The following is a 12,178-nucleotide window of genomic DNA, read 5'->3' as shown; positions in this document are numbered from 1 at the left end:
CAGTGAAAAGCCAGATGATTTAATCAAACTTGCCAGTGGAGATACATTAAGATTAAAAAGAGTAGGGCTTGATAAGCCCTGTGGGATGCCACATGGCATTGAAAAGGAAGTTGATGGTAAATCATCAACAGATTGCTCACGATTGGTAAGAAAAGATTTTATAAGAGAAAGGGCTCTGTCCTGGATTACAACGGAGGAAAGACTATCAATAAGTAGGTTGTGATTGACCGTGTCAAATGCTGCAGAGAGGTCTAATGAAATCAAGGCAGCATTTCCTCCAGCATCAAGAATCTGTCTAATTTCTTCTGATGCCATTATCAAACCAGTTTGGTGCTATGTTGAGATCTAAAGCCAAACTGGGTCGGGACTAGAAGATGATTGTCATTAATAAATGAAGTAAATTTCAAGTTGATTACTTTCTCTACAATTTTTGCCAAGAGCAGAAGATGCAAGATGGGCCGATAGTTGCTATGGTCTGTGGTGTCTAAATTAGGCTTCTTAAAAAGAGGCAGGATGAAGTGATTTTTACACTCTTTAGGGAAATAACCGGAACTTAATATCATGTTAAAAATGTTCATCAGTTAATCCTGGATTTGAGCTGAGGGTCAAGTAAGGTATGAATTAAACAATTAAAACACTCCATCACTCACTGAATCCCATATGTCATTCTCTACATAAGTCATCCCTTTTCTAAAGAAGGAGCTTGCATGTAACTCAATGAGATCCTTCAAGACCCAATACTATAAAACACTTTTGAGAGAGTTCTCCTGTTTACACGCACCTATGACAAACTGCTACCTACTTTACATCATTAAAAGCTACTCATTTCAGTGCTGAAAAGTCATAAAGTGTATAAAAAAAAGCTACATATCCACAAACTATCTTGAATTAATTTTAAGTTTGCAGCTTATAGCACGGGTAATGCTTAAAGAAAAATATGTCAACATAAGCAGACCAATATTGAGAACTGATCAGTTTTGGTTATGAAAAAATGAATTACCTTATAATCTTCTTAGGTTCAGGTGTCCGTGACACTCTCCTGATGGGCCTAGTGATTGGAGATGGTGATTGCTGTCTTCTTGGGGGTGATGGAGAAGGTCCCCTGCGAAGAGGGGGAGGAGGAGTTGGAGAGATACGGGGAGGTCTTGACCGAGGGGAAGGCGAATGCCTTTTGTTCTGCAGTGGGGATCGCATTTCACGGTTTGACCTGCTTGGAGGGGATCCTTTTCTATGTTTTGAAGATAACGAAGGAGAGTGTCTCTTTGCCACTGGAGAAATTCTTTGTTTTGGTGGTGAACGGGAAATTCTATGTTTTGGAGGGGGAGTTGGAGAGAGTCTTCTTTTAAGAAGTGGTGGAGGTGGAGGTGTAACAGTTCTTCTTTTTGGAGGAGGTGAAGGAGTATACCTCCTCTGTATTGGTGGAGAATACCTTCTTGGAGAAGGGGAGCGCCTCCGTGGAGGAGGCGATGGTGTCCTAGAAAAAGAAAAAACAAAACTGAGTTCATAAAAAAAAAAAAAATACTTGCCAAAAATGTGATTTTAGTTTCTAATGACAATTACCTGCGCCTGAGAGGTGAAGGTGATCGACGTCGTCGTGGAGGAGGGGGAGGGGGAGGTGGAGGTGAAGGAGTTCGGCGCCTTCTTACTGGAGGTGGGGATGGGCTTCTTCGTCGTCTGTAAAAGATTATCACAGTCGTTTTAACATTTTTAAAAATAAAAAAATTTGAATTTTAGCACAGCTACATAACCAACAAGTGGCTTCTGATTTTAATGACGAAAATGCCGATTAATAAAAGAGATATCTTGATGGTCATATATTTGGTCTCAGATGCATTTGAGTTTCTTCTTTCAACTGTCTGTAATCTCAGATGTGTAAATGTAGCAGTACATTCTAATAAAACCTTACCAGCATTACAGTTCACACTCGTGACTGTAGACAAACCCAGGCCGCAATCTGATTTTGAAAATGATGCAAGAACTGCCTTTTGGAAACATTTCAAGCAGCTCTGTTTGATACCTGTGCATTCACTCCTGAGCTTCTCACCCTTCACTTCTTGTATTTTATGGAGCTATCAAGAGTGGTAAAAATGGAACGTGCAATTAAAGAAACCGGATATTAGTAAAAAATTTACTGGAATCACAACCATGAATAAAAGTCTGGATAAATGTGGATGATGGAAACAAAGTGTAACACCTACCCAAAAGTGGAAAGCCACTAAAGGACAGGACGGGACAATGGATAATGTAGGCTGTGTGTGTAGAAGGGGCTCCCGATATACACTTTTTAATATGCAAACAAAGCAGAACACTCCCAGCAAATGAGTAAAAAAAACATATCTATCACAACAGATACTGTGTTCCATGCATCGTAAAATGCAGCTAAAAGCAATTGAGGACTGACTAATACTTGCGGAATGAGGTTGAGGTCTGTATATGAGAATCATAAGAGGGTACCTGGGGTTCCCTGAACATCAGAATAATTCTATTGTAAATACAGTAACAGAAAGAAGGTCTGTTGAATCAGAGAAATAATTCCAGAGCAATCAACTGGATAAAGGAACTTGTTGTCAAAATACAATCCTTATAAAACAATAAGGCCGACAGCCTCTACCTCCCTCCCTCTAGCATATGTGCAAGCGAGGGAAATGTACTGGAGATACAAGCTTTAATTTTGGGAAGAGTTAGACAGCATTTTGGTCACTTGGGGTGAGTTACATCATCTCACTAAACATGGGTGAAATGTCCTCAGAACTCTGGGCTGTTCAAGTCTACTTGTTCCCCTTTTTCTGCGTGTTCTTAACACTGCATCATATTTCGTGAGTAAAATGTCCACCTATTCTTCAAGGGCTACAATCACCGTTTCTGGAGGCACTTTTTCTTAATTCAAGGTAATTACTGTTCCAAAAAGTATTCTCTCTAAAAATGTGAACACTACAGAGTAAACGTAAAGCCCATTTCTCCTGCCCACATCTAGATGCAAGTATTCTCTACGGTATTTCGTCAGTTTGGCAACTCTTTTCCCATTTCTTTATTTTTAGCCAGTACACCCAATAAGGTTGTGTATTTGTGAGAAAGTGAGTTTCTGTTGCAGTACCCCCCCACCCACTTTTTGCCCGATACCTGAGGGACTTGTCCTTGGTGTGCCCTGTGCCCCTGCCAATCAGGTACCCAGGGCCTGTGTTCCTGCCCTAAAAACTATACTAAAGCCTAAACGCACAAGTTACTACTTGTGTAACGATATATCTGTAAGAGACATTAGGTAGTGCTAGATTCCTTACCTTAGAATATCCCCAGGCGTCAGACTGGATCCGGAAATTTTTGCGTAGCAGTACCCTTGCGCGTCGGTAGGCATCGTCTGCGGCTCCGCGTCAGTCGTCCGTGCCGCGATGACGTCGTCGGAGTACTTAGACGCCGCCTCCGCGTGCTGACGTCAGTTCTTAGACACAGCTTTTCCGCGCCAGAAGCGCCGATCCATGTTAAAAACCAACACTGGTGCCATTGAAACTAGGGCCCTGAAAGGGGATGACCGTAACCCTAGATATCGGTTCGCAGAACGGGGAGGATGGGTGGGTCGGTAAGGAATCTATCACTAACTAATGTCTCTTACAGGGGGCGCTAGAGGGCGCACAGCGGGATGGTTGACTTGTGAGTCAGCTCCGCCGGACGGGTGCCTGAAAAGCGGCCTAAACCCGTGAAAACTACCACTGGAACTCCGAAAATGTCGACATGATAAATCGGAAAGTGCTACCTAACGACTGGAGTGGCTAAATATGGGGAAACGGTAGAGGCGGCGGAAATATCGCCGAGAAACTGCGCAGGAGAGCGATGTGAGCCTAGATGGCGGATCCCGACGCTTAGACCTACTGACTCCCGTGGGTGCTGGAGGACCTGGCAAGGGTACGAACCCGAACTGCAAGCTGCCCCAAGGAGACACGACCAACCTATGCCCTATCACGACTGCGACGAGGAGCCACGGGCTTCGCAAACTCGAAATACCGGTATGCGTTCCAGGAACCACAAGATGGCGGCTGCAGTGGAACGCAAGATCTGACGGGCATACGTGAGTACACATCGAGACCTCCTCGGGTCTTCACGGCGTAGTCGACTCAACAAGCAGGTTCATGTGGCCACCAGCGCCGGGGAAGAACGTGCATGCTGGTCCACGGAGGTATATCACGCGATTCTACTGGCACACCGTCACATTGCCCCAGCGCACTCGTTGAGTGCCTGATGAATAACTCAGGTCTTCAGCGGACAACGAATACGCAGAACAACCGTCAGTCAAACACATCACGAGATTTGATCAGTGTCACTGCAGAAAAAGCACGGCGAAACGCCCTCTCGCGCTCCTGCAACATGGGGAAACCAGAAAAGCAACAAACTAAACTGCAGTTTGAGGCAAAAAAGCAACCACAAAACGCCGCGAGGACATCAGACACGGAGGGAGACAGTGAGGCATGCGATGGGACAGGCATGGAGACGGTCCTGCGAGCTATCCAACAAAGCCTACAAGAAATGAACAATAAATTAGATAATGTGGTACTGCGTGTGGACAACATGGCTGCCAAACTTGATAAACATGGCGAACGGCTGGTGGAGGCGGAGCAACGGATATCAACAGTGGAGGACGAGTCTGCGACCACGACAAAGATATGTGGCGGTATGGAAAAAACCCTAGAGATATTGCGCGCCAAGGTGGAGGATCAAGAAGCTAGGTCCAGGCGCAACAACGTCAGAATAGCAGGCCTGCCGGAGTCCACAAACACGGGCAAAATGGAAGATTACATAGAGAAGTTGCTAAAGGAACTGTTCGGCGCAGAACAGTTATCAGTCTTCCTAGTGGAACGAGCGCATCGCTCCTTGGCACCCACGCCAAAACCGGGTGCTCAACCACGTGTGATAATCGCCTGCATGCTAAACTACAGAGACAGAGACACAGTTCTTCGGCTGGCCAGGGAAATGGGCGTCATCACATATCAGGGAAACACCCTGCAATTTTACCCTGACCACACCATGGCTGTACAACTAGCACGCAAGGAATTCGCACCTGTAAAGAAGAAATTGCGAGAACTAGGCGTTGAATACGCAATGCTATATCCAGCAAAGCTCAAAATCACAAATGCGGGAAAACCCGTGATCCTCCTCACTGTCCAAGCAGCGCATGAATACGCCAAAAAAATGGGACGACGACGAAAAACACAAGACCGAGAGGACCAAGGAAGTGACGACTGAGTTGGCGGAGGGCTAAACGTTACGTCCGTGTGAAGGACTACGCTCTTCTAGACATGCCACGATTCTGGTATCGGTTTAGACAAAGCCTACTTGAATCTACTGCGATACGTGGCACACGGCGAGCGTATTGAGGTGTTTGGCTTACATGAACTGTGTGTAGTGGTGCCCAATATGCGGACCCGGACTGCGCTTTAGCACCACCCCCGCGTCTTGAACAGTGAGTAACCTCATGGTCCGCGCCGGACAAAGGGTGATAGAGGGAGGTAGAGATCGGGGCGCGTTCCCCTGATAGATTCACTGCGACAAACTGAGAATGCACTGCGCCCACTGACAAATAGTTCTGTGTTGCAACATTGGCTACCAAGAGCGGTTGGCGGTAGAAGTGCGGGTTAGTCAAGCACGATTTCCAAGAACTGCATATGCACCTGTCCACATCCACTATGTGGATGGAGAAGTGTGTACCTGGCGACACCCCCAAGCGGGTGCGCCCCTATCACAGTTCTATTGACTGTTCTGTTCTTTTAAGGGGATGGCTTTGGCAAAGTTTGGGTGCTAAAGTGGGTGGGGGGAGGAGAGGGGACTTGGGGGATATTCGAACTAATTCACTGTGTCTGAGAAGCATTGCGACCTCTGTCATCACCACGAAAACTGTGCAACACTGTGCACTACAACCTAGACTTGGGCATTACCAAATAATTGCACCCACCGCATTTTGTCACATACAATATCAGGATAACTTCCCACCATTCTGACATGGCACGATCCACCGCACTGAAATTCATCACATGGAATGTTCGGGGGCTGGGAAATCCAAAGAAGATACGTCAGATTTTTGCCTACTTCGATAGATTGCATGTAGACATAGCATTTCTTCAGGAGACACACTTGGCTGCTACCACCGACTCCACCTTGGGCGCTAGATGGGCAGAATCTGTTACCAGCTCACACTACTCCACATACTCTCGAGGTGTCAGCATTTTAATACGGAAGGGGTAAACTGAGATTTCGGCCGTACACAGGGACACCGAAGGGCGAAGCGTTATTGTCATTGGCACGGTGAGACATCGACAAATTGCATTGGTTAACACGTATGGCCCCAACACAGATGACCCGGGTTTCTTTGTAAAATTATGGCAAAGCATAGCCCATCTTCAGATCGAGCATATAATATGGGGTGGGGATTTCAACATCGCACTACGAGATGGGTTAGATAGATCACAGAACACATTAGAACCGCATACGCGCGCGAGAATGACACTACTGGATGCACTAACTGATTTACAGATGACTGACATATGGAGAGTTCAACGCCCAGGGGAGTTAGTTGCGACACATATAACTGCGGCACACAATAGTTGGTCTAGGCTGGATTACTGGTTGGGCACGCGGGAGGTTGTTGCATGGACCGTCTCTGTCAGCCATTTGCCGAGAACGCTATCGGACCACAGTCCTGTGCTCTTGGCACTGCAAATACCACACTATGACCCTCCGCCCTTCACATGGCGGTTTAATGCTGGAGCTTTGCGAGACCCACTATACACTGACACTATCCACAAGGCAATAGTGGAGTACTTTGCTCTGAATTACCCCACGACGGACGATCCATGCCTCCTATGGGAAGCTTTCAAAGCTACATTACGGGGAGTATGCATTAGTACTACAACGGGCATTCTAAAAAACATACGACAGCAACTGACCACGCGTGAAAACGCTATACAAGCACTAGAACAGCGATATGCCCAGACGAGAGACATCACACTATTGGGGAATATACAAGCGCTCCTGAAGGAACATCAGCAATTCGCAATAGATGAACTCAATTACATAACCAAGCGCAAGACTGCCAGAGTATATGGAGAGGGAGGTAGACCGGGCAGGGCACTAGCCGAGAAAATATGCAAGGGTAGACCGCCACAACATATCACCGCGATCAAAACTCGGGAGGGAGCAATCACGCGTGACATTAAACTCATTCTGGGTGAATTCATGACCTCTTATGGTCAACTGTATGAGGCGCGTCCATCGCTGCCGCAGGAAGACATGCTGACATACATGGAAGATATAGAAATCGCGTGGCTATCGAATAACCGCAGAGAATATCTAGCTCGCCCTATCACAATGGAAGACGTTGTAGACACTATCAAACATTTGCCAAACGGCAAGGCTCCAGGGCCTGACGGATTCACGATAGAATTTTACAAGACTTTTGCGGATCTATTGGCCCCGCATCTAGTCCGGCTTTACGGTGCAGCACACGAGGCGCAAACTCTGCCGGCGTCTATGAGGGAAGCCATGCTGATTGCCTTGCTAAAACCAGGGAAGGATGGGGAACAATACGACTCTTACCGCCCCTTATCCCTCATACACGTGGACACGAAAATAATTGCGAGCCTCCTAGCTGCGAGACTTAAACCACTAATGCCATTACTGGTGAGACCGGACCAGTCCGGCTTCATACCGGACAGGTCAACCACACAACACGCGCACACTCTTTGCGCTAGCCCATTATCTGGCGCCGGAGGTCAAAGCGGTAGCGGTACTTTTAGACGCTGCTAAAGCGTTCGACACGATAAGACTGGAAATTTTTACACACAATAATGGTACGGATGGGATTTCCTCCTATATTTACACAGTGGATCTCCATGCTTTACACGAACTTATCAGCCCGTATCCGGGTTAACAAACATGTTTCAGGACCGATTGCAGTCTGTCGCGGGACGAGACAGGGATGCCCACTCTCCCCGATGCTTTTTGCTTTAGTATTGGAGCCGCTGGCCTGTAAAATTAGACAACATCACCACTATTCGGCCATACAACTCCCGACACGCCCAATCCACATATCATTGTATGCGGACGACATGGTAGTTTATGTCAAAAACCCAGAACAGCACCTCAACCCCTTAATATGTGAATACATAAAATATGGCCACCACTCTGGCCTACAGATAAACTGGTCGAAATCCCTCGTCCTAGCGTTGACTGACAGCACTGCCCCGTTCAAAATGGATTACCCACTAGAGTGGCAAGACGAACCTACCAAATACCTGGGAGTATGGTTTCACAGGGACCCAGAACTAGTCATTAGAACTAACTACGGTAGAGTGATATCGTCTCTAAAAGATAACATCAAACGGTGGAATAGACTGCCACTGTCATTAGCGGACAGAGCTGCGATTGTGAAGATGGTACTGCTGCCCAAGTTCCTATATCTCTTTGCCAACATCCCCATTAGACCCCCGACAGAGGTGTTCCGCAACATTAACAAAGTAGTACTGAGTTTACTCTGGGCAGGTAAGCACGCTAGAATAGAATTACAAACGATGACACTACCATATGAGAGGGGAGGTCTCAAGGTCCCAGACATGTATCTACATTATCTCTGCGCCCAGGCCCAATTCGCGCATTATTGGTTTCACGAGATACCATTTCTAACACATGTAGCGGTGGAAACAGGCGATACGGACCCAATCCCACTAGTCAACATATTGCCACATAAGCGACCTAGATTACATGACCGAGACATAAATCCAGTGAACACCACCATTGAGGCTTGGAGGCTGATGGGTAAGGCAGCTGGTAAATTACCACTTTATGCACCAAAGCTCCCACTGGCAAATCACCCAGCTCTATCGGTCACACAGGAACCGGTGGGGATGGACTTGCTGCGACATGGTGGCATCGACACAATGGGGGATTTGTACAAAGACGGGGTTTTTCAAACACTGGACAAGCTGCACTACATTAGTCATCCAACATTGTTATTTAGCTTTAACTATTAGACTACAGAGAGCAGTGCGGGACCATTTTACTACTTTCCCGGAGGAGCCCCAAGCTCTGGACACATTGCAGCTGCTCCTGACGGCTCCTACCGCCACACACCTGGTGTCCAGGCTATACATAAGCTTGCAGAGAGACATAGGGGGTAACACTGAAATGGAGCACGATATTGCACGACACGCTGTCTGAGGATGACTGGGAGACGACGTGTTCACTCACTAGTATGCTAACACCTAATGGAAACCTTAGGATAATTCATTATAAATACATACATCAGATGTACTACACACCTGAGCGACTCCATAGATATGGTTTACGTGAAGATTCGAGATGTGTGAGATGCCAGCAAGAACACGCAGACTTCATACATCTAGCCTGGCAATGCCATTTGGTGGCAAAGTACTGGGTGAGGGTGGTGCAGGCGATAAGTACGATGCTTGGGGAGACGCTCGACTGCCCGATCCTAATCTGTTTGTTAGGCCTTGTCCCGCAGCTCAGAGTGAAAAAAGCGAAAGTTTTGTGTGATAGCTCTTTTAATGGCTAAAAGGAGGGTTGCAATGCATTGGAACGGGAAAATGGGGCCGAGGGTGAAAGACTGGCTGGAAGACTTAACATATTGTCGGTATACACTAGCAACTTATGAGGAGGACTTGCCGGCTGGATCACGGCCTAAAGACTACTGGACGTACCCGAGGGATTATCTGCAGGCGCAATCGATGGCCAGTGACGAATGATACCAATGGAATGGTTTGTCATATAAATGCTTCAGGGGTGCACGGTGTTGACATCATTAGACTGAGGAGGGAGATTGCTGTGACGCAGTGATTGAAGTTAAAATGGTTCTTGTTTTGTTTTCTGTTTTTTAAGGTTCCAGATAAGGATCAAAAGTAAAATGTAAGTGAAAGGATATGCACTGAGGAATGTGATGCACTGTATTAACATGTACATGTTGGTTGCTACCACGCCGCCGGTCCTATGGATGTCGGCTAATTGGCTGTGTACATCTAACATCACCCTGCACATGCTATCTCCGTATGCAGCCGGCCTGTTGAGGTTGTAGGCGTGACCCTGTGAATTTACCTGCAAAATGTGCAATAAACGACTTACACTTAAAACCCCCCCCCCAAAAAAAACTAATGTCTCTTACAGATATATCGTTACACAAGTAGTAACTTGTGCATCTGAAAGAGACACGTTAGTGATAGATTCCTTACCTTAGAATAGATACCCCAGCAATACCAACCCCGGTGGTGGGTCTGCGAACCAATAATCACACCAGAAAGTCCTGGAGGACGGAACGGCCAAAGAAGCCATCCCTCCGGACTTGACTGTCCAGGCAGTAGTGTCTTGCAAACGTGTGCAGCAAGGCCCACGTAGCTGCCTGGCAAATGTCCTGCAAGGGCACTCCCCTGCCCAGGGCAGTTGTAGTCGCCGTGGCCCGGGTGGAATGAGCCCGCAATCCAACAGGGGGCTCCTTTTTAGCCAAGGAGTAACATGCCTGGATACACAAGATGATCCACCGAGAGATGGTCCGCTTGTGCACCGCTTTTCCCTTCTTAGCGCCCACGTAACCAACAAAGAGTTGGTCATCCACCCGGAACTGGCGTGTGCGATCCAAGTAGAATGAAAGCGCACGTTTTGGGTCCAGACGGTGGAGCCGCTCTTCCTCTTTAGAGGGATGCGGTGGCGGAAAGAAGGTGGGCAAGGTGATAGACTGCCCGATATGGAAGGCCGTGACAACCTTGGGCAGGAAAGATGGCTTAGTACGCAACACAACCTTGTCCGGATGGACAGAAAGGAAAGGGGGTGTACATGAAAGAGCCTGGATCTCACTCACTCTCCTGGCAGAGGTGATGGTAACCAGGAAAGCAGTCTTCAAAGTAAGAAGACGGAGAGGACAGTTGTGAAGTGGCTCAAAGGGAGCGCACATCAGAAACGTAAGAACAAGGTTCATGTCCCACTGAGGCATCACAAACGGAACAGGAGGGTACGTGTGTGTGATGCCCTTCAGAAAGCGATTTACAATAGGGGACTTGAACAAAGAAGGTTGATTAGGCAGCCTTAGAAAGGCTGAAAGGGCAGAAAGGTAGCCCTTGATAGTGCCCAGAGCAGAGCCCTGCTGGGCAAGAGAAAGAAGGAAGAGAAGAACCTCAGAAAGAGGGGCAGCAAGAGGATCCACAGCCTTTGCTGTGCACCATGCCACAAATCTGTTCTACCTGCAGGCGTATACCAACTTTGTGGAGGGACGCCTGGCTGCCAGAATGACATTACAGACTTCAGGAGGCAAGTCAAATGGCCTCAACTGTCGCCGCTCAATCTCCAAGCATGGAGGTGGAGACTGGACAGGTTCGGGTGGAGGACCGTCCCCTACTGCTGCGACAGAAGGTCCTCCTGAAGAGGCAGACGAACCGGGGGATCGACAGACATACTGAGTAGCTCTGGATACCAGTACCTTCGTGCCCAGTCCGGAGCCACAAGGATGACCTGTGCCCGGTCGCGCTTGATCTTCTTCAGCACTCTGGGCAGAAGTGGTATAGGCGGAAAGGCGTACAACAGACCGCAACTCATCACGCGACGAAAAGCGTCGCCGAGCGAGTGCCGCCTTGGAAATTCCAACGCGCAGAACTGATGACATTGAGCGTTCTCTTCGGCGGCGAATAGATCTAACCAAGGCTCTCCCCATCGCTGAAAGAGGCCTTGCGCCACGTCCGAGTTCAGACGCCATTCGTGATCCATCATGCACCGACGGCTGAGTTTGTCCGCCCTGGCGTTCAGAGAACCTGCCAGGTGTTGAACCACCAGGGTCACGCCCTGATGTTCCACTGCCAGAGGTGCAGAGCCTCCTGGCAAAGGGTCCACGACCCCACCCCGCCCTGTTTGTTGCAGTACCACATGGCGGTGGTGTTGTCCGTGAACACCTGCACTACACTCCCCCGGACAGAGGGGAGGAATGCCTGCAGTGCTAGACGAATCGCCTGCAGCTCCAAAAGGTTGATATGGAGCCGGGACTCCGCCGGAGACCAGAGGCCTCTGATCTCCGCCTCTCCCATGTGGCCTCCCCAGCCCTGGAGGGACGCGTCCGTCACAACTACGTGCTCCGGTTGGGGAAGGGAGAGGGATCTGCCGCTGACCCAATCGCGGTCCGTGAGCCACCACTGCAGCTGTCTTG

General features: G+C 48.2%; 1 protein-coding gene across 3 annotated transcripts in view; it reads right to left on the bottom strand.

Moving 5' to 3' along the window:
• Positions 1-12,178, bottom strand: part of SRRM1 (serine and arginine repetitive matrix 1) — an 836,097-nt gene that overhangs the window by 213,364 nt on the left and 610,555 nt on the right. For all 3 annotated transcript variants that reach the window (XM_078681268.1, XM_078681269.1, XM_078681270.1), the window contains 2 exons: positions 1,561-1,674; positions 1,001-1,474 (listed from right to left, as the gene is read on the bottom strand). In XM_078681268.1, the coding sequence (XP_078537394.1) occupies positions 1,001-1,474; positions 1,561-1,674 (588 nt within the window). The remainder of the gene's footprint in view (positions 1-1,000; positions 1,475-1,560; positions 1,675-12,178) is intronic.

Source organism: Lissotriton helveticus, chromosome 3_1, assembly GCF_964261635.1.
Source record: "Lissotriton helveticus chromosome 3_1, aLisHel1.1, whole genome shotgun sequence".
NCBI lineage: Eukaryota > Metazoa > Chordata > Amphibia > Caudata > Salamandridae > Lissotriton > Lissotriton helveticus.
Note: the sequence above shows the minus strand (reverse complement) of the source record. Positions and strands in the feature narration are given on the sequence as shown.